The sequence below is a fragment of the Lissotriton helveticus genome, chromosome 1_1 (genome assembly GCF_964261635.1).
Source record: "Lissotriton helveticus chromosome 1_1, aLisHel1.1, whole genome shotgun sequence".
NCBI classification, from domain to species: Eukaryota; Metazoa; Chordata; class Amphibia; order Caudata; family Salamandridae; genus Lissotriton; species Lissotriton helveticus.
In genome coordinates this window covers 401,326,805-401,350,295 of record NC_136057.1, presented here as the reverse complement: position 1 = coordinate 401,350,295, position 23,491 = coordinate 401,326,805, and the positions used below count along the sequence as shown (strand labels likewise).

At 48.6% G+C, this 23,491-nt stretch overlaps 1 protein-coding gene across 1 annotated transcript in view; it reads left to right on the top strand.

The window, feature by feature from the left end:
- The window catches only part of MANSC4 (MANSC domain containing 4), an 84,123-nt gene that overhangs the window by 44,177 nt on the left and 16,455 nt on the right, over nucleotides 1-23,491 (top strand). Inside the window, 2 exon segments of the mRNA XM_078647430.1 lie at nucleotides 18,905-19,026; nucleotides 19,028-19,314. Of these exon segments, the coding sequence (XP_078503556.1) occupies nucleotides 18,905-19,026; nucleotides 19,028-19,314 (409 nt within the window).

Sequence of the window (23,491 nt, the reverse complement as noted above, 5' to 3'; positions counted from 1 at the left end):
AGTAACCTACTTTATGGCAGGGAACAAGACTCCATGTTTCTTGGAAAATACATATATTATATGACCCAATAATTGAGTTCCAATCTGGGAGATCGAGCTTCCTACCAATCCCGGCCAAATTCCAGCTAATGATTTTAAGATTCGACCGATCTGATGGAGGAACCGGGGAAGCCCACTTGAGGAGATCACATCCAATAGCAGGACTGGGGGGTAAAAGAGGAAGAACGGGTGGTACATACACGATGTCAATACTTTGTAGGTGCGAGGACAGTTCTCCTAAGACAGGAATACAAGATCTTCTGTCACAGTTTGGTGTTACTGGAGCATGCAATCCCAGTGCTAGCCCCAAAACCTCATTATATCAATAACCACTAGGCCATCCTGGGACACCCCTGCCTCTAGATGGGGGAAAGCAAGGGCTGTAGGGAAAAATAGGTTGACGATAAAGCCCTCCAGGCTCAGTTCCCCTAAGTTCATAACCCACAAAATAGGGGGGCAAAATTTGCGGATGAAAATAGCTTAAGTCGAAAGTGCCAATCCCCGTGCTTCCATGTTTGGGTTGCTGGTTACATATGTGGCTAACTGCCCCAGGATCACCAAAATTGACCAAAATACACTCGCCACTTATATCCTTCCTACGGTCGCCCACCCAACTTGCTCTTCTTACATTTAAAATTTTCCCATCATGGTGTTTTAGAATAGGCCTGTTTGGATTTAACCAGAGCATGGTTTTATTTTTCAATTCCTGGTAAGATTCATATTTACCCTCCTTAAGTTTAGGGACCCCTGTTAGGACCACTACATAGGGGAGGCATGCTGGGGGCAGACTAAGATAAACTAAGCCCGTGGTTGCCTCAGCTATGGGATCTTCAGGGGCAACTGATGAAGGACAATTAGGGGCCAAGGGCCTGCTGCTGGTGCCATTAGAGTTGGAACCCAAGTTTGTTATGGGTGTAATATCTGTACCCGAGTCCTGAGAGTTACTCCCTCCTGTGTGGGATGCTACATTTTTGGGGCATCTACTTTTGGCTAAGTCATTGGAAGCCTTAAATAAGGCTTTCCCTGCCGAGGGCCCCTCGCCAGCACTCCCCCGATTTTGTGTTGCTTGCTCAAGTACTCCCCTCGAGTTGTTGTCAGATGAATTAGCCAACTCCTTGTTTTTAGCCTGGAATTTTATTAAAGTTTTTAAAGAGTGGAAATTGTCCAGGGAGGTTTGTTCGAGCCTATCGACCCTTCCCTTTAAACATTCTAAACTCTCAATAATGGGTAGTAGCAGGGATTTCATGAGTTTCTCTAAATAGATCGAGTTAGGCTCTAGAGTAGAGGGACCAGGGGAGGTAACATCACTAGGGCTTGCAGTAGCCAGAGTTGCAGGCATATGACGTGTTTGAGTATTAACTACGCCACCTGCCACATCCTTTACCCCACCCCTTACTCTATGACTTTCCCTCGGTTTTTTGGCCTTCTTGGTGGATTTTATACTCCCACCCCCTACACCACTAACAGCTCTTTTCCTTTTGATGGACAGCCCTCGTACACTTAGTTTTACTGCTGCCGCTGGTTGCACCTGTAGGTTCTCTGTATCTACAGCCAAAGTAGTGGGGGCACGAGCTCCAGCAAAAGCGGAACTCCCTGCAGATATTGCTGCTGGGCCAGGGGTCTTGTCTACCACAACAGGTGCACTGCCATCTTGGGCCCCCTCTAAAATAGCTATAGAGTTGCAAGTAGCAGATGGTATCACCACAGGAGTTACCAGTGGTGGGGCGATAGGGGGAGGAGAGAGAGAAGGGGAGATAGGGAAATCTATTACCACAGGACTGTCTCTTCCTAGAGAGACTCTCCGCTCATTATTTATTTTGTTGACTATTTTTACCAAGTAATTGTCCATAGTGGCCCCCCCAGATGGAATTTTGTCAACCTTCAGTTTGGGCATGCTCTAAGCAATATGCAGAGGGAGGATGCTTATCCCAGAACGAGTATCAGATAATGCGTCGCCTGTACCCTATACAAGATCTTTATCAGTGGCAGAACACACAACAGACTTAACACACATAAAGGGGGAACTATAACCTGATTATTTTGCCAGGGGTCGTAGCCCAGTCCAGACTCCTCAGGCCTCTGAGGGCCGCAGAGGGCCCGCCCTTTGCCCGGGCTTAGCCCCGGGCGCTCCCGCTTGCTCCCGCGACACGGGGGTGACGCGACCTTTATGCGCCGCCTGGCGCGATCTTCGTTGCGTCTCCCGCCGCTGTGCAGGGCGGGAAACGTAGTCCAGAGCCCCTCTCCGCTCAGCGGCCGCTGTCGGTGTCGGTTGCGGCGGCGGGAGGGGGACTGAGGCAGGCACCAGGTTCCAGGGGCGGAGAAGGTGGGTATCAAACAGTTGCTATTATCAGAACCTGGGAGTTGCTGCAGGGATTTTCTATACGGCGTCACCCGCTCCACCGGGGTGACGCGACCTTTATGCGCTGCCTGGCGCGATCTTCGTTGCGTCTCCCGCCGCTGTGCAGGGCGGGAAACGTAGTCCAGAGCCCCCCTCCGCTCGGCGGCCGCTGTCGGTGTCGGTTGCGGCGGCGGGAGGGGGACTGAGGCAGGCACCAGGTTCCAGGGGCGGAGAAGGTGGGTATCAAACAGTTGCTATTATCAGGACCTGGGAGTTGCTGCAGGGATTTTCTATACGGCGTAAACCAAGCAAATTCTGTTTGGAAATGTATCAATAAATCACACAAATTTCTTTTAGAAATGTATCAGCAATAATTGATGATCTTGCCTTAATTTCCTATTGTGCATGCCCCTCTCTGCGTGCTCCCTGCCCTCTACATGGGTACTATGCGGTATATGAGGACAGATATCGGCTTGATCCGATGGCTTCACGCCGCTCACCAAAAATCCGTAAGCAATTCTTTTCATTTTAAGGGGAAAAAAATGAATAAATTCTCTTGTCAAATCCTGGTTTTCGGCAAATTAGGATATTCTTCCTGTATTTTTCACAGACCAAATGTATTGTCTTGGCATTTTCTCACGAGAGGCACACCGTTTTCATAGTGTGCTGTTGTTACAAATAAGACATGGTACCCATTTGTAAAACACACATTCACCCATGGGCGTCGTGGAACTCAATGGCAGAGGTTTGTTGTTTCCCAACTACATGGAGGATGATTTACTTAAGTTCCTTCATATGTGCGGGAACAGGACTAGGATGTATGGTCTGTCACTCTATATGATACGTGAAAGGAAAATGCTGGAAGGTAGAGCCAGCGGAGGGAGGCCTGCTTCCAGAGTTGCTTTCTACCTGTTAAGTATGATTGGTCCCAATACTCCTGCCAGTGGCAATGGTGGTTAATTCACTCCACAAACAGACAATTTTGAACATGAATTTAAACAATAACGACAGGCATTCTTCTCATTCATTTAAGTGCCGGTTCATATCGGCAGGGACAGGACAGAGGTGTTGGGTTTGCCAATTTGTTTAGCTTCCATCGGACCATACTAGGGGGGTAGACCCATTGGAGACTTGATTGATTGAATAAAATTTATACCGCGCAAACAATAACCCGAAGGCATCAAGGCGCCTAACAAAACAGATCAAAAAGAGATCGCTACATCACTGCAGATACGCTTGCACAAAAAGGTATGTTTTTAAAGCCCTTTTGAAAGCCTGAAGAGTAGGTAGGGATCTTATTTCCAGAGGGAGAGCATTCCACCACTTGGGCGCAAGAGTGGAGAAGGCCCTGCCACCCCATTTCACTCTCCTGAAGCGGGGGGCAGATAGCAGGAGTCTGCCCGAGGACCGCAGTTCCCTAGCGGGAGTGTAGCGGGACAAGATAGATCCTACACCAGTGGAACTGTTTCTGGCCAAAGCCCTATATGTCATGCATAGGGTCTTGAAGTGAATACGAGACTCGACAGGAAGCCAATGCAGCAGCTTTCTGGCCGTTGTGGCTGAGGTGCGCCTGGGAAGATCCAAAACAAACCTAGCAGCGGCATTCTGGACTACCTGTAAGCGCTGCAGTAGGCTCCTATTCATGCCCGCATACAGCGCATTACAGTAATCCATCCTGGAGCCGATAAGGGCAACAGCAAGCTGTTTCCTTGCCTGTAAGGATAGATAATTTCTAATCCTCCTCAGGACATGGATAATGCCCCAACAGGTGGAGATGGTTCGGCTGACCTGCTTACCCATGTCAAGGGAAGGGTCAATCACAACCCCCAAATTTTTTGCGGAGGAGGTAGGGGTAGGACAGGCTCCTAATGAGTCTGGCCACCAACAAGATGACCATATGTCCTCTTTGCCTCCGAACACCATCACCTCCGTCTTCTCTCCGTTTAATTTAAGCGAGTTTAGGATCATCCATTGACCGACTGCCTCCATACAAGATCTAAAATTGGAGGCAGTCGGGACGCTAGCCTGGGAGAGAGAGACAAGGATCTGGGTGTCGTCCGCATAGGAAACTATCTCCATCCCATAAGATCTAATAAGCCTGGCAAGAGGGGTCACATAGATGTTAAATAGGGTCGGACTGAGGGCCGACCCCTGGGGGACCCCACATTGCACAAGAAGGGATGGAGATAGGAACTCCCCCAGCTTCACTCTTTGAACTCGGTGGGTGAGGAAAGACGTGAGTAGGTCCAGGGCTGCACCTCGCACCCCAATCTCCCTCAGCCGTGATGTTAATACTGAGGGAGAAAGGGTATCAAAGGCCGCTGTCAGATCTAAGAGGATCAGGAGGGTGGTCTGGCCCTCATCAACGCGAGCGCGGATATTGTCCAACACTATGGTGAGGGCTGACTCAGTGCTGTGTTCCCTCCTGAAACCATGTTGAGAGGAACCGAGACATTCCGAGCTCTCAATAAAAGCGGCAAGGTGCACATTGAGATGCGCCTCTAACATCTTTGCTGGGGCTGGGAGTAATGAAATAGGCCGGAAGTTTTTTAAGACCGACGGATCCAGGGAGGACTTTTTTAAAAGAGGTTTTACCACCGCACTTTTCCATTGGGTGGGAAAGAATCCGTCTCTTATGGCTCTATTCATAATATCCACCAGAGGAGGCAGGAGAGTTTCCCTGCACTGTTTAAGAATGCTAAGGGGGCACACATCCAGCAGAGAGCCTGATTTAGTTTTATTAAGGAGGTTATCCAGCATCTCCACAGAAAGGGGAGAAGAGGAATCTAGGGTTCCCAAGGAAGATTTTTCAACCAAGGCGGAATCTACAGCCCCTAAAACAGGGGGCCCACTCATAAGCGATTTTTGCAGCTCCAAGGCAGAGTAGATATCTGATATTTTTGTCTGGAAAAAAGAGGCGATGTTATTACAAAGCTCTTGGGACGCCACTACGGGATCTGGGGTTTGAAGGGTTATAAGTGAATCTACAACCCTGAAAAGCTCTTTAGGAGAAGACAATGAGGTTGTCAAGGACGTAAAGTGCTCTTGTTTGGCTTTTATAATTTTAGCCTTATATTTCCTGAGCAAGATCTTATGAGCTTCCTTATCTTTTTGGTCCCATCCTGTATGCCAGAGGCGCTCCTGTCTCCTTACCTCTTGTCTCAGAAGTCTAAGATGTTCTGAGAACCAAGGGGCTGAAGGCCTTTTCCTGGCACGTCGGCATGGTTGGAACGGGGCTAATTGATCTAAGGCTTCAGTCATGGTTCTTTCAAACTGCGTAGCAGCTGTGGAAACACTTTCTTCCTGAGGTGGGCACAAGTTGGATGCCCACGGGGAAAGGGAACTGTTTGAAATATCCTTATAGTTTCTACGGAGTTCTTGTTTGCTGGGAATATTTGCGAGCGCAGATATGCGCGGACAGCTGAGCTGCAATGCGACGGCCAGATGGTCAGACCATGATAGAGGGATGGGATCCTCAATCGACAACCTCTCATCATTAGAAAAAATTCCATCGAGCGTATGCCCAGCTCGGTGAGTAGCCCCTTTAACCCGCTGGTTAAAACCACAGGCTGACATGCTATCCAGCAGAGAGATGGTATCCTTGTTGTCATGCTTTTCTAAATGGAAATTAAAATCTCCTAGAATCGTGAATTCTTTTTGGCCGAAGAAGGGTTCTAGGGCTTGGAGCAACCGTTGCCCAAAATCAGTTCGTAGGCCTGGAGGGCAATATACCAAAATTCCATTTAGGAGGGCTCTGTGGCCACTTTTTATAGAAAAGGAGAGGGCTTGAAAGCTGTCCTTAGGATCAGTGATAGCAACAGTATGGCAGTGAAAATGGTCCCTATATAAAATGGCAAGCCCTCCTCCCACCCGGCCAAGTCTGTCATGGCGTGTCAGGCAATAACCTTCCGGGATAGCTTCGATGAGATCAGGGCCAGAGGAGTCCTTTGCCCAGGTTTCAGTAATGAAAACCTGGGAAGGCTTCCTGTCGGATATGAATTCCCTAAACAAAACATTGTTCTTAACGAGTGAGCGAGCATTGAGAAGAATACCACCTTCCCTCTCCACCCAGGTTACCGGAACAATATATTGTTTAGGCCAATACCTCGATGGTGGAGGGGTGGGGCTTACCGTGTTGGATGTCCCACAGCCACATATAAGAGGGCGTAGCAGATCGTCGGGGGAGCAGGTATGTGAGCAGGTAAGGCTTGCTTACTGATTTGATATTTCTGGCAGGGCGGTCTGCCCTGGCAACTCTAACATTAGCCGTTGGTCACTGTTTGCAAGGTCTGGTTAGAGCAGCGAACCTTAGATCTGCCGCTCTGGTTATTGTGTTACTCTCTAGCTTAAACTCTCTCACCTTTTACACGCCTATGGAAAATAAAACTCACCCGGCGGATTCTCTGTACCCTGTGAGAGGCAAATACTAATATAAAAAAGAAAATAAATAAATAAATAATAATCTTCCACCACAATCTTTCCACACTATACCTTGCACTCAGTACGTTTTTATTTACTAGTCTGTGTTGCTTTCTTTACTTCACAGTTTCAGCATTTGTTTCTTATTCTCCATCAATATCTAGATTATTTACACCCATTTGTGACGCACATAAGTAAATCAATGCATTTGGGAATTGTTTTACTCTATCAGATTATGTATCCTGTTTGTTTAAATAGCCCACAAGAAAAGCGAGATAAGTACTTAGATCATCCCACATATAGATAGCTTCTTATTGGTTTTGCATGGTACTGCTAATAGGTCTTCAGAGCTGGTATGGGATCCTTTTAAAAGTTGTTATTCCAAAGTGGGGACAAGCAGTTTACGACCATGCAGCAGTACACTAGTGCAGCTGCGGGACCATTTACTATGGCCGTGGTACACTCCAAGGTATTGTTTGTTCAGCTGTATTAGTGCCTCCAACAATAGCAACACAAGCTTTACTTGGTGCTGGGCACTTAAGTTGCGCCAACAGGCCTCCGGGCCATATTTTGTGTATTAATGTATCTAGGGTATGTCTGCAGTCCTGTGATGTGTCTTGCGTACAATGAATCCCTCAGAGGGGCAATCAAGGGCTAGTCAGGTGTCCTGATGTGAGAAGCCCAGAATGTTAGTTTACACGTTTAAGCCATGCCTTAATTGCATTGCCCGTGTCTCTTAAAATTATGATTTAGTCATGTCCCTGTTAAGGACCTGCTGCTTATTGCCACAGGGGTACCACTTTGGTCACAAGGGGGGTAGCAATTTTGGGGCTCAATCTGGGCCACATTTCCCAGGCTTACAATATGTACAGTATGTGTGCAGTTGCAGGGGTAAACCGCCTCAGTTGTGGATAACTAAACTGCATTAAAAAAAATGTTTAAAAGGGCAGAAGCACGCCAAACACTAATAGCTAGTTTTCTTTTCCCTTTCATCATCATCGGTGGCGCACTGCACAGACATGGAAGAAACATGTTCTTGGGACGGAGGCTAGCAGGAACTGCAGCAGACTATCGGTACCAGTAGACATGGGACGGATTGCATAGCCTTTGTGGTGCCTGTTTGGTATGGTATATGCAAAGGGCTTTAGGGGAGTTATAGCCAGCTTTGCTAGAAAGTGGCATAATCCCAGTGCAATACAGAGCCTCCCTCGCAACGCGGCAACCATATTCTAAGTTCTTGTTCACATAGGTGGGGACAGGTCTGGGGTGTATGGTCTGCCAATTCCATAACATACTATCGGTCAATGCTGGGAGGTAAATCTGGTGGAGATTTGCTTACAGATTTAATATAATTTGCAGGGTGCAGTACCCTGGCAGTTCTAAGATCTCCCGTTTTGAAAGGAGTTTTCAGTATGTTACTTGATTAAACATTGAATATAATTTGTAGAGCCCACCGCCCTGGCAACTTGTGGACAGATTTAATTTGGTTGGTGGTGTTCAGCGTCCGGGCGGTACTAAAATTTGTCGTTTGTTCCAAATTTTCAGTACATTACTAGCTTACAGAGTTAATATGAATTGCGGAGCTCAGCGCCCTCGCAGTCCTAAGCTTAGCCATATAGCTGTCCCAACACGCCTGCTAAGGGCAATAAGGGTTATTTTGCTCCAGGGTGACAAAGTCCGGGTATAATCGTCTAGGTCATTCAGTGCCAGCCCACATACCTCTGGCCAAATTCAAATATTTGGCTGCATGATAGTGTGCAGCCGAGGTAAAAAGTTAACCTGTAAAGTTCAACTGTTTAGCCAAGTTGTAATATTGCACAGTCCATTAAATAGTGGTGTGCGTTGGAGCCTGACGGCGCAATGTACCCAGCAGAGTGGGGCGCTAGTGGCCAAAGCGGCCAAGTTCAATTATGCGCCCATGTTTTAGTTTGCGGACGACTTTCAAATTAAAGGGTAGAGTTCAAAGGTACAGCCAAGTTGTACTTGTGTGCAGCCGAGTTAAAGTTAAAGGGTGACCTCGTTCCTACTTTCCCTTCGGCCTTTGCCTATTAATGCAGCTATGAAATCATCCTAATTTAATTCTAAGAGTCTCCAGGGGTCAGGTATCACAGTGGCAGTGCTACCTTTCTGAAACAATAAGCACAAGTGCACAATTTTCTTCTGCTCCGATGCCCACTATTCAAACATAAGTGCCCTTCCATGTAATAACTCAGTGGACACTACATGTTTTTCCCTAGTGCCAATTAACAGCTGCCCAGTGGACCAAGGCAGTATGCAGTGCCCCTAGCGTTACGCGCATCGTACATCTCAAAAAGGACATTATCCATGGATGGTGGACGCAATGGGCTTATGGTGAAGTTAAATTGCATATTTTCTAGCATCTAGATCTAGCATTGCAAATCTGTTTAAACGGCCTGGCTTCAAATTGATAACTAGAGGAGGGAAGTCTGCCACGGTTTTTGGGCCAAAGGCCTGGAATTGCATGGCAAAGGAACTCAGAGCAACAGAACAGGAAGAGCAGTTCAGAAAGGTTCTAAAGGCATGGATCTTTGGAACATCAGATGCTTGTTGCCTGGCACTAATCTAGGTCCTAATCTGATACAGCTGATCTTTGTTATCGGATAGCGCCAGGAGACTCCGTTAGGAGTGGCAGCTGCGCTTTATAAGCAACACTCTTCATTTCACTTCATTATATTTTCCAGTGTTTGCCATTGGTAAACGGGTATGTTCTCCACTGATGGTGGATGAAGTAGGCATATAGTGAAGTTCTGTAGTAGGGGATCTCTGTGTATAGTCATAATCTAGTGAATAGTCCCGCCCATGTGCGTGGACCCCGGAGCAATCAAAAATAATCTCTTACAGTGTCAAAAAAAGCAGAAATGCATAGACACTTAAGAGAAAATTTTAAAGACAGATAATGCAGCCTAAAAAGGCTACACTGTCCAGTACTTCAACTAGAAATTCCACCATAAAATCCACAAAACAGCACAAGCCTGTACAGATTTCCATTGCTTTAATAGCAAAACTCCCTCAGGAATGATAGAGAGAAGAACCTGGACAGACAAGCCCCATAGGCTGCCATTATGTGGCTCAAAACAGGATACTGTGCCTTTAAGAGAATCTTCCAGAACCTTCTCCCAGTATCCCAGAATGCATAGCAGGTCCAACTTACTTTCAGTTCTTTTTTCCGGCTCCTGCAAGCAGGACCCTGGAGCATTGAGCTCTCCCTTTTCAAGGGTTTTTGTTGGTGTTTTTCACTAATTTCGATTTTGTGTACTTTTAAAGTACTTTGGTGACTTTCTTCTTGGGTTTCTGCACTCTTTTGTTATCCATAATGCCTGCATTATTTGACAAATGCCCAGAGTGCTCCAGGAAGAAGGCCAAGTCAGACCCCCATGAGGTGTGTATCCTCTGCCTTCCCTCTTCTCACATCCCAGAGGAGTGTGTGATCTGTAGAGGCTTCTCTGGCAGGACCCTGAAGGACAGGAGGAAGATCAGACTTCAGGGACTTGAAGAAAGAAGGCTGAAGGCTCAAGGTGGGTCTGGAGGGGCTTCTGCTGCCCATGCTGAGGCCTCTGGGGGGCTCCCCAGGGGCAGGAAGTCCAGCAAACGTCCAAGCTCTCCGTCTGGATCAGTTGCTATGACCACGACGTCGAGAGGAAGGTCCACGGCCAGTTCCCGGTCTCCCCAGGGCTCTGGGTTGAGAAAACGTCGCCCGTCGACGTCGAGGGACGTTTACAGGCCGCCGTCGAACCCGGTGTCGATTTCCTCATCGTCGCCGTCGGCGTCGAGTGGACAGCATCGGAGGGCCCGGCGTCGGCGCTCGCCATCGAGGCGACACCGCCGTTCGCCGTCGAAGGCAAGGACATCTTCGTCGTCGAGGGTTTCCTCGTCGTCGAGGTCGCCGTCGAGACGGAAGAGGTCTCCGGCGCCGAAGAAGTCGACGTCGAGGCGATCGAAGAGGTCGACGTCGAGGCGATCGAAGAGGTCGACGTCGAGGCAATCGAAGAGGTCGACGTCGAGGCGATCGAAGAGGTCGTCGTCGAGGAGGTCGAGGTCGCCGTCGAGGCGTCATCGCCCGTCGTCGAGATTCAGAGGTTCGTCCATCTGGTCGGGGTCGACGTCGAGGCATAGAAGCCGGTCGACGCCGAAGAGTGTGAAACGGTCGACGCCGAAGGGCCGCTCGCCGTCGAAGGAACCACGGTCAACGTCTGGGCACCGATCTTCGATGTCAGGAGGTCGTAAGGACAGGCCCAGGACTGTGGGGGGCTCCCCGCAGTCAGGACAGGATGGTGGCTCGCCGGGAACGGCGTACTCCGAGGTGTGTACCCCGAAGAAGCCTGCTGCACCGCTTTCTCTGCCTCCTTTGCCTAGGGGCCCGCCTCCGAGGGCTTCGACCCCTCCTCCTCCATTGCCTCCTCTACCGGCTCCGCAGACTCCGGTGCCGGCTACTCCTCCTCCCCCGGTTCCACCGAGATCGGTGTCGATGCCCAGGCTCCCGACACCTCCGAAGAAGCACCTCCGAAGAAGACGCCTAAGTCGAAGGTTCCTCCTAAGCCCAAGGCGTCCGACCCGGGGAGGCCGGCGGAGCGTCCCAGACCCAAGAGATCATGGTCACGCTCAGGGAGAAGGGACAGGTCTAGGAGTGGACACGGATCCTCCTCGAGATCCAGGCATCGCCATAGGAGGCATAGGTCCAGGTCCCGTTCTGCCTCTGGGACCCGTTCCTACTCACCTACGTTGTCAGATTCACCGGAGACGAGGGTGTCCCCGATAGATGACATTGGCACGTTCCAGGAGGTTCTCCTGCGCGGGGCGGCGAAGTTGGGGATCAAGGTTACGGCCCCTACGCCCTCAACTTCTGTGATCTTTGAGACATTGCATAAGAAACACCTGTGTCGCCCCCTACTGCCTTTGGTGCCAGGACTACTTGAGCCGGCTGAACAGCTCTTCCTTACGCCGGCAGCGGTGAAAGCTGCGCCTTCCAGGCTCGTCAAGAAATACAGGGCTCCAGAGTCGGACCCGGCTTTCTTGCGAAAGGACCCGGCACCGGATTCGGTGATTGTGACGGCGGCTCGGAAGCTTCATGCCACCTCTCCTGCCTCCACTGTGCCTCCGGATAAGGAGAGCCGCTGGATTGACTCTGCTGGACGGAAGGCGTGTGGGACGTCCTCCACAACGATGAAGGCCTCCAGTGACTCGGCGTTGTTGGGACGATACGACCGTGCACTGTGGGACTCCATGGAACAGTTTGCGGACCTCGTTCCGCGCGACCAGAGAGAGGACTTCATGGAGATCGTCCAGGAAGGGATGCTGGTTTCTAACCAGGCCATCAGCGCCGCGGCGGATATCTCCCTGCTGGCCGCGCATGGATACTGCCACGGTATCAATCAGAGACGCCATGCTTGGCTCCGGTTGACGTCGCTTAAGCCTGAAGCGCAACAACGAGTGGCAAATCTGCCGTTTTCCGGAGACACCCTCTTCGGGAAACACGCAGATGACGAAATGGCCAGGATGAAGGCCGAGGCTGAAACCCTGACGGCGGTGGGCTTGGAGAAGCCCAAAGAAAAGAAACCCTACCGCCAGTTCCAACGGCGGTTCGGTTCGCAGGGTCGAGGAAGGGGACAGTCTTCTGGGCAACATCAGCAGCAGCAACAACAGCAGCAGTACAGAAGACCCTTCCAAAAACGTCAGAGGGGTAGAGGTGCACAGCAGTCCTCCACCGCGCACAAGGGCCCGGCTGGGTCTCGACCCTGAGCGGTTACTTCCCCTTCGTCCGTTACCCGCTCCGGTGGGGGGAAGCATTCAATTTTTTCTGGCAGAGTGGAGAAAAATTACTCAGGACAAGTGGATGCTGAATATTGTTTGCAATGGATACAGTCTTCGTTTCACTAGCCCTCCTCCATCGATTCCTCCAGTCAGCTCGCAGTATCAACTGCGCGAGCTTCAGGCGGAGGCCGACATCCTGTTAAGGAAAAGGGCGATAGAAGATGTACCTCTGTCTCAAAGAGGAAGAGGTCTGTACTCTCTGTTCTTTCTGGTCCGCAAGAAGGACAAGAACGAGTTCAGGCCCATTCTGGACTTGCGACAGGCAAACAAGTGGATTCGCAGAGAAAAGTTTTGCATGCTGTCGTTGCATCAGATTTATCCTCAGCTGCAACAATGGGACTGGCTTTGCGCCATCGACCTACAGGATGCATACTTCCATGTGCCCATTGCACACAAACACAGGAAGTTCCTGCGATTTCAAGTCGGCACCAATCACTATCAGTACACAGTACTTCCGTTCGGGCTGAAGTCTGCGCCCAGGACATTCTCGAAGTGCATGGCAGTGGTAGCGGCGCACCTGAGGAAGAACAAGGTGTTTGTCTACCCATACCTGGACGATTGATTGATCAAGGCCTCCTCCTTCTCGGAAGCTCAAGCACACTTCCAGAAGACGTGCGTTCTCTTGAACAAGCTGGGGTTGCACATCAACATGTCCAAGGCTGTTCCAACTCTGGTCCAGTGCATCCAGTACTTGGGAGCCTCCATCAATACGCTGTCGGCAAGCGTGTCTCCTTCGGAAGAGCGACGTTTATCACTCCTTCGGAAGGCTCGGGCTCTCATGTCCACTCCATCCACGACAGTGAGGACGGTGTCTTCTCTGCTGGGATCGATGGCCTCTTGCATCTTCCTGACGCCACATGCGCGGCTGCACATGAGACCGCTGCAGGAGTGCTTGGAAGATCAGTGGGACCAGAGGAGAGGATCTTGGGACGACAGGATACGACTGTCTATACATGCTCTTCAGTCTCTGAAGTGGTGGTGTTCAGCGGAAAATCTCCTCAGAGGGGTTCCCTTCCACAAGGACATTCCCACACAGACGATCGTGACGGATGCTTCTCTCCTGGGATGGGGAGCGCACTCCGGAGACCTTCAGATTCAAGGGACGTGGTCCCCGTCGGAGTCCACGTACCACATCAATTTCCTGGAACTCAGGGCTGTTCACTAGGCACTGAAGGCCTTTCGACCGTCCTTCCGGACCAACTCTCTGCTTGTACAGACGGACAATACGACCACGATGTATTACTTCAACAAGCAGGGGGGCTCGAGATCGCGCACTCTGTCTCAGGAGGTGCAGGCGATCTGGCATTGGCTTCTGGCTCGAGGTCTCTCGATAACGGCCGCTCATCTGCCAGGTGTGCAGAATGTTCAGGCAGACGAGCTGAGCAGGCTGATTCAGGAAAAGCACGAATGGGTCATAAACGACGAAGTACTAGGAGAAGTCTTCGCAAGGTGGGGAACTCCAGACGTAGATCTGTTGGCCACCGCCGAAAACAGCAAATGCCGAGGCTTCGCCTCCAGGTACTACCAGCCAGGGACGCTGGGGAACGCGTTATGGATCAACTGGTCGAACAGCTTTCTGTACGCTTTTCCACCCATTCCCCTGATCCCGGCGGTTCTCATCAAGCTGTCCCAATCCAGGGCGAAGATGATTCTGATTGCCCCGGAATGGCCCAGGCAGTGGTGGTTCACGGACCTGCTTCACCGGTCTCTCCTTCCTCACATGAAGCTGCCGTGCAGGCCGGACCTTCTCACGAACTTCGGGGGGCGGATGTTGCACCCCAACCTCTCGTCTTTGAGTTTGGCGGCATGGCTCCTGAAATAGTGCAATATGGCCATCTGAATCTCCCAGAGGATTGTATGGACATACTGAAGGAGGCTAAGCGACCTTCCACTAGGACTTCTTATGCTTACAAGTGGAAGAGGTTTTGCATCTGGTGCAAGTCTAAGAACTATGACCCTACGACATGCAAGGAAGATGTCATCCTTCCATATCTGCTACATCTGGCGCAGTCTGGCCTTAATGTCCATTCCATTAAGGTTCATCTGGCTGCTTTGACTGCCTACAGGAAATGCCCTTCACAGACTTCCTTCTTCCAGATCCCTGTGATCAATGATTTTCTGGAAGGCTTGAAGAAAGTATTCCCTCCTATCAGGCTTCCTTCGCCTTCATGGGACTTGAATGTGGTGCTGTCCAGGTTGATGAAGGAGCCTTTTGAACCAATTCATAAGGCTTCGTTGCAGCACCTGTCCTGGAAGGCGGCGTTCCTCGTGGCCATTACATCGGCCCGCAGGGTGAGTGAAATTCAGGCGTTGTGTTGCCAAGAACCTTATACTGTATTTCATGCTGCTAAGGTTGTTATGCGTACTCACCCTAAGTTTCTTCCTACGGTTGTTTCTGATTTTCATATCAACCAGACTATCACTTTACCTACGTTTTTTCAGAATCCTTCATCTCCAGCGGAAAGGTCTTTGCATTCCCTGGATGTTAGGAGGGTGCTGAAATTCTATCTGGATAAGACCAGAGATATTCGTAGGTCAGACCAATTGTTCATCAATTATGGATCAGTCAGGACGGGTCTTGCGACCTCTAAGCAGTCTATCTCTAGGTGGATTGTGTCCTGCATACAGTTGTGTTACCGAAAAGCTAATAAGACCTTAGGAGGGAAGCCTAAGGCTCATTCCACCAGGGGCAAGGCTGCCACGACAGCATTGCTCCGTAATGTTCCGATTGCAGAGATCTGCAAGGCGGCCACTTGGAAGTCGGTTCATACCTTTGCTAAGCATTACTGCCCCGACACTGATGCTAGGGCAGATGCTCAGGTTGGACAGGCTTCGCTGCGAATTCTGTTCGCACTATAGTGGTGTTGCTTCTCTTTTCTCCACCGCCGCTTTGGTGTGGGGATGGGCTTGCCATTCTATTCACTAGATTATGACTATACACAGAGATCCCCTACTACAGAAGGAGTAGTTTCTGTCCTGTAACTCCAGTTCTGTAGTAGGGGTATCTCTGTTATAGTCATAAGCGCCCTCCCTCCTCCCCGGTGGAGAGTGAGAGAGACATATTCCTTTAAGGAATGCTACAGGTCTGGCGTGTTACGCCTTCAAAAAGAACTGAAAGTAAGTTGGACCTGCTATGCATTCTGGGATACTGGGAGAAGGTTCTGGAAGATTCTCTTAAAGGCACAGTATCCTGTTTTGAGCCACATAATGGCAGCCTATGGGGCTTGTCTGTCCAGGTTCTTCTCTCTATCATTCCTGAGGGAGTTTTGCTATTAAAGGAATGGAAATCTGTACAGGCTTGTGCTGTTTTGTGGATTTTATTGTGGAATTTCTAGTTGAAGTACTGGACAGTGTAGCCTTTTTAGGCTGCATTATCTGTCTTTAAAATTTTCTCTTAAGTGTCTATGCATTTCTGCATTTTTTGACACTGTAAGAGATTATTTTTGATTGCTCCGGGGTCCTCGCACATGGGCGGGACTATTCACTAGATTATGACTATAACAGAGATACCCCTACTACAGAACTGGAGTTACAGGACAGAAACTACTCCTTATCCTGTTTATTCTCCAGTATAGGCCAGTATGGGCAAGAAGGTTCTGTTGGAAAACTTGGAAAGGTTGTTGCAAAGCGGCCTGGGATGGCACTCTGGGCACAGCGAATATCACTTTATTATGTGCGGTTCGCTTCGATAGTCAGCTTCTACCTTGGGGGTTAATATATGAGCAGTATGGTCTGGGGGGGCTCCAGTCCAATCGGAACAATTAACAACTTAACCGCATCGATGCTCGCAGATTTACAACCATGCGCTGGGATTTTCAAAAACCCATTATTCATGACGAGCTGGGCTCGTCATGAGCGTGTGAGCAGGCTACTGCATGACGAGCCCAGCTCGTCATGAGCGTGGAAGGGGTTAATCAAAACAATTTAAGCAACAGGTACGTCTATATATAAAAACAATATATATATATATATATAAGTAAATAAATAAATTCTGGAGCACAGTCAGCGTGCGGGGGGGGGAGTGCGCCGGGGAGCTTCTCACCCTGTGGCGGAGCGGTGACATTTAGGAACAAAGAGGGATGCACAACAATGGAGGTGCAGCCATTCCATGGACCCCAGGAGGGGGTAGATTTCACGTGTGTAGTGGGTCGGCGGGCAGGAGGGACTGACCTAACGGTGGTCCTGGACTCTACTGCCTTAATCCACAACGTATGGACTGAGTAGTATCTTAGGAGGCTGCCTGTGTTCAGGTACCCCGGTGGGCCGGTGCGATATGCGGTACCCTGGATGTCAAGTAACTGTTGACTGTAGCGCGTTGGGGTCTGACAGTGCAATGTGCGCAACACAGTGGGACATTTGTGGCCGAGACGGCCAAGTTCTAGTATAAGGCCGAGTCTAAAAGTTAAAGTTAACGTTTAAATGTACGGCCAAGTTGTGTACGGTGTACGGTCGAGTTAAAGTGTAACTAATTTCCTTAGTGCCGTTGACATGTGATGTAGCTAAAGTGAGATGTGATGCTGTGAATAATTCTTATATATCCAAGAAGGATATCTTTCTTTGGTAATGGTTTGTGGTAAATTGTCTAGAGTAATGTGAATAAAAGGCTACGCCGTGGACAACAGACCCTGATTCTGAGAGTTATTGGGCGTAGCGGGCGGTAAGGTGTAGGAATTTGGGGAGGAGGAAATGTCACGTTGTGCGCATACTATGAACACTCAGGGACAGCTTGTTTGGTTGATATTTTATTTTGTTTTGTTAATATTTTATTTTAGTGTATTTGGTTGGGAGGGATGTAGTGAGCCATTCGGCCTGATTTGGACATTGTATCAACCAGCAACTTCCTTGGCAGTGCATGGACCAAGGGAGTATAAAATAAAGGTGACATCGTCGCTCGTGGCTGACTGCACAGAGAGAGCACAACGTGCGGTGTGTAATTATTATAGGATATCCCTAGGCCTCACCCCCCAACCTTAGCCTGCATCAGTCCCGGTTAATGCACCGCTACAGTTCCCAGCAACGACACCGCCCCCACCCTGCCAGTCCACCAGAGAAACGCTACGTTCATTCACTAGTTGCTCTATGGGGGCTGCTCAGGCAAAATTTACCAGAGCTGATTTTGGTGGCCAGTCTGGTCCTGTTGCCCTGTTAGGTCAGTCCGAAAGTATTCTTTCAGGACGTGGATGGCAAGGCAATGGCCGAGATTGGTCTGTACTGTAGACGCACAACAAGGCCTGGCCCATACCTGTGGTCTTGACTGAAGAAAAACATCCTTTCTTTGGAAGTACCAAAAAGCCTTTCTGAAAGGAAAGGGGGGGGGGTCCCCACAGGCTGATGCTTGTCAGGAAGGCTTTGTATCCACTGCCTGTCGGGGAGTCTCCAGTTACCACAGCTCTCGAATATCCCCGCCCCTCCCTCACTGTCAGGGTCTTCGAGGGGCCTGGGGGGCGGAGGAAGTGGAAGTAAAAAAAGAAAAAAAAAGTTGTTAACCCTCCCGCTTGTCCTAAAAATAGCGAGGATTTGTGGATGCACCCGCTGCTGATTCAAGTGACATGTTATATGCCACCTCAACCTTTCAAGGTTGTCAAAACGAGTACAGCCGAGTTTAGTCATAGTGAAAAAAACACTATTATCCACAGCACTGCCAATTCGTAAGATTGTAGCAGGAAACATCACGTTCATAAATTGTTATTATTAGGTGCATGTAACATGGGCAATGTCTCTAAAAGAGCGCATTAAAACATAAAAGCAAAAAAGGCTGCCACAAAGAAGTGGGTATATATGAAATAGTTTTGAAAATCTGTTGTGTACCCTTGTGTATCACCCCTCCGACGTTGGCAGGATGGTAGGGTAACTTCACAGCGAGCCCACAGACGCCTGTCTACTCTGCCACGGAAAAAGAACACTGGACAGGCGGAGGCGAACCCTACCACCCCCTTCCCCCTCCCCTAATATCCCCTGAGTCCTCCGCATTAAAAAGCCTCCCGGCTGGTCAGGCTTCCTTCGGAATGCCACGGAGAAGTGTATTGTTTTGCTCTCTTGGGATTCGCATTCCTGGTGCTTTCTTTTATGCAAAATTATAAAGCGTGGATGGCCCTTCCTGTAGCTGGGACGTAAATGTGAGGGGGGGCGAGCGGGGTGAGATCATGAGATACGAGCTGTGACTGGGACCGTGCAGGTAAGGGGTGGGACATACGGCTGGGAAGGGAGGGGGGCTCTGACTGGATGCCCGGGCAGAGAGCCTCGCTAGATTTAAAAGTAAAATGCAGCCCACCGAGCTAGGCACACGGCCCAGCTGCTACCCGGCCAGGTGCAGCCCGCGTCTCTCCTCCTCGGCACTATGGCGGGGGTGACCCTCACACCGCCGTGAGTCCTGCCCCTCGAACCTGTTGTCACCTCGGGGTACCCGGCCCTCCCTGCGGCAGCGCCCATGAGGGCAGTGCAGCCGCAGCACGCCGGGGACGTGCTCCTGCCCGTGGCGGCGGCCGCCCTGCTGGGGGCGCTGAGCCTGGTGTGGCGGTCGGACTGCCTCTGCTCCCCCACCGCCTTCTACCACAACTGCTGGATCCGGCGCTTCCCGGGCCTCCTCCTCGACCTGCAGGAGTCGCAGCGCAGGGGCGCGCAGGTGCTGCGGCTGTACTGGGAGAGCACGGCCCAGCAGTGCTGCCGGGCCTGCTGCCTCCTGCGGAACGGTGAGTCCGCTCTGCCAGGCTCCAGCGAGTCTTTCCTTTTACACCTGGGAGTTTTATTTATGCTTTATGTTCTGCTTTAACAGATTAAGTCCCCGCCGAGTTCTCAGCATTCCCGGCTCCATGATCCTCAGTCTGGGCAGGCCATGAAAGCGTCTAGGTGGGCCATAAAGATGCACGGGGAAGCACCTGCTATATAAATAAGCCCTGGCACAGGCAATACGTCTCGCCTATTCGAACTGTTGTCTTTGCCAATGTTTTGTAACCATGCAACATGCACACACAAGGTTACAAAAGACGAGCAGGTTTGGGAGGGGTTGGAAGATGAAACAACAAAGAGAGAAACATATGGGCAAAAGAGAGCAACGTGGGGAGCACATGGACGAGAGAGCAACAGGAGTGAGGATGTAGAAGCACATGGGCAAGAGAGAGAGCAACTTGGAGGGGGAAGAAAAGCCCACAAGGGAGACAGCTGGAAAAAACATGCACACTCATTGAGTGCTTAACAAAAATAAAAAAGTAGTTCCCTAAAAGCAAGCAGAGGAACCATAGAAGCCTGTCAGCCAAAGAGATGGTAAATAGTCTATGCTCCATGGTAGGGACAACCTCAGGATGGACAGGCTGAAACCAAGAAAGCCGTCCAGTAGAAAGCAAGCAAAAATGGGTGACAGTAAAGCCAACCAAAAGTAAGCAAAGGTTGGGCTGCAAGTCCTTGTATTTTCTTGTTAATATGTCTTTTGCAACCAGACAGCTTATGCTGTCTGGTAAATTCAACCAAATAAGGCCCTCTTTCAGACCCAACAAAACTACTGATTAATTACTCTACTTGAAGCTGAAGCAAATTATTACATAAGCATCTTAGTGCATGAACTAGAAATTTTGGTTGCAAATCAAAATCTTTTGCCATTCTTTCTAATCGGATTCCACAAAAGGTATATCCGACAAAATTCTAGCACATTCTTTGTTCATCCACAAATATGTTAATGCTGGAGAGCTGCTGCATGACTACATGAGATGGAGCTGATAAGAACTTATTGTGGAATAAAATGGGTAGGTGGGAAATACCATACTGTTACGAGGTATCCAGCAGCTGTAACATGTAACCTGGGTTCAAATAAAGCTTAGTAGCACCTCTGCTTTATCCCCTACGATCCATACTAATCGTTGGCACAAGGCTGTGTGCTCCCCCTCTCTTGTTCAGCCTCTAAATAAAGGTCAGAGGGGTTGTTTTGGCTCATCACAGAACTTGATCCCTAAAACAAGAAGAAATCTGCTACTAATATTACAGTACACAGATGGCATCTTATTGAATGGAATTATTATCTTTCTGCAGGCTCAATTAAGTGCCCCGCAGCACTGCGAAAAAGATGAAGATGGCAGAAATTTCAAGAAACCAGGGTGGTGGTGTGTGTGGTCAAGAGTTGCCAAATTACCTGCATCCAGATACCTTGATCTGGTTAAATGGGAAAGGAAGTCACCTTGATTTAGCATGCTACAATTGAAAGCTGCTTCTTAAATGTATATGTTGTACAAGCTCTTTACTCACCTTTGAGGCCCGGTGCCAAAGCCAATCCTAGAAGCAGGAAGGACCATATGTCTGTGCACTTTGGCCTACGGTGTAGAGGTGTATTCAGGGAAAATCTTAAAGTGTTTGCACTCTGACCCATGTGGCTTGTTTAGAATCTTATTCAGATCAGTGAACTCCACCTCACAAGAGCAGATACGTTAGAGTTTAGCCTGACCAAGCAAACCTTGGGAATAAAGTTTGCTTTGCTTAGACCTGGTACCAAAGTAGAAAATAAAAGAGAGCCAAACTAAAATCTCTGCTTTTTATTGTAGCTTGGTTTGAAGGCTTCCCCCGCATTGCTGTGGTTTACATACTAACATCATTGGATATTCAGGAGGTATGGCCAATTGGATTGGCACATAGTGTATTTCAAAGGGTAACGACAAAAACACATAAAAGATAAGCTTTACTGTCTAAAACTAACTGGTTTTGCTCAAACAAAATATATTGAGCTAGTACTCACCACCTACTCCTGCAATGAGCGGTAGGACTTTAGTAATACTAACTGTTTATGGTAAAGTTTTGAGCTTTTCTCATTGGAAGAACTGGAAGGATATAAGAAAGGCAAGAAAAGGTTTACATTTTTCTCTGAAAATGAGGCAGTCCTATTAATTGGTACTGAATCGATTAAAGTCTGAGACAGCGATCTCCCCTTTGATGACCTTGAGAGTGTCCCATCCTTGTGAGTAGCTAAAGAAAGCATGGAATATGTTCCATGCTCTCTGGCAAATGAGGTGATATGCACAGAACACAAGTTGCAGGCCCACGCAAAACATTAAAAAAAAAAACAATTCTATTCTTCTGAATTGGATTTTGGGATGGCCGGGTGAACCTTGCACTCCAGGCCCCCCATTCTAGAACTAGGCGAGGTTCTTAAGTTTCCTAGGTCAATGCGTGAGTAGCTCATCCAGTCCAGGTTTTAGCTTTGCATTCTGACACTCATGCAGTGGTGTACCAAAAGCCCCAGTCAACAAAAAAAGGAGGAAGGTACCCCTGTATTTAGTGTCAGGGAAGGGGGTTATCAAACAGAAGAACTAAAAACCCTGTTCTGAGGTGACCTTGAGTACACCTCTTTTCATTGGAGTACTATCACTCCCTCACTCTCTATCAGTATGTTTAACAGTATTAGCAATCTCACAGTGCACTACAAATCACGTCTAGAGTAAAACATAAAATGCATTTATTTAAATAAAAAAAAGACCTCCCAATGGGTTACAATCTAAAACAATTATATTTCTATTATCATATATAAAAAAAGTCTCATAAAAACAGTTTCTATTATCATATATAAAAAAAGTCTCATAAAAACAGTCTGTTTTTATGAGACTTTTTTTATGTATGATAATAGAAATATAATTGTTTTAGATTGTAATCCATTGGGAGGTCTTTTTTTATCTAAATAAATGCATTTTATATTTTACTCTAGACGTGATTTGCAGTGCACTGTGAGATTGCTAATGCTGTTAAACATACTGATAGAGAGTGAGGGAGTGATAGTACTCCAATGAAAAGAGGTGTACTCAAGGTCACCTCAGAACTGGCGGGTACCAAAAGCCCCCACAGTCCCTGCAGTGCGGGGGGACCCGAGCTCCATGGGTCCCCTCCGGCACTGGCAGGTTCCTAGCCTGAGAGCTCCAGGCTGGGTCTGGAGCGTGGGGGGCCTCCTCAAGTTTCGTTACGCCACTGCACCTATGCCATTAAATAATTGTAAATCCCAGAATGTAGAGCAAGTAGATGAACTGGATGAACTATTCAGTAGGCCGGCGCTAGGCACGGTCAGGCATGGATCTGGGAAATGTAGCTCTTTACCAGATCACAAGCAATTGGACTGGAGCATTCTTGTTTGGGGACAGGGAATCAGTATGGATAAATGTTTGATAATATGAAGGGGAGTTAAAGCAAGCGGTCTAATCACATTTCCTGTTTTCTGAAAAAAGAAGAGGTCTAAATATTTAAGAGTTTTATTATGTACTCTGTGTTAAAATTAATTACCCTGGTGCGTTGGTTTCAAGTGGACCCATGTCACTTTCAGCATGCAATGCCTTTTTAGCAAACAATGTGTTTTTTTTAGTCAACATCATTTTGCGTGCTGGGATTTTCAATCTTGTAGATATATATTAAAAGAGGAATCACAAGCCGAGGCATGCAAAGCGATGTTGGCTGACGTGACCCTGGCCAGCTGGGAGCTATGCTGATATGCACTACACTTCAACACTAACTGATGAGACTTCTTGCCACTCTAGTGTCCACTCTGAGAAAAATAAACCAGCTGTGTTGATTGTCCTCTCAATAAGGCAAGACTGAAACCCTAATTCTGAAGTGTAGGCTATTGCCTGGTCAAATATCAAGACTTGTTTCTGTGGTATTTGGCACTTGAGATCCCACATTCTTTAGAGGGAAAAACAGGGATCCATATGAACGTCAGTCTTGCCAGAGTACATATTGATACCTGTTCATTTGATACCCTTAGATCTACTGTATCTGTTGTGTAGTGTGCCTACATGTTTTAGGGCCTATGAGTCCGATTAGTAAAGACAGGTGTAAATAAGCACCAATGTAAATAGCATTTGTATAATAGGGCACAATGCATGCACAGAAACTGTATTGACACAT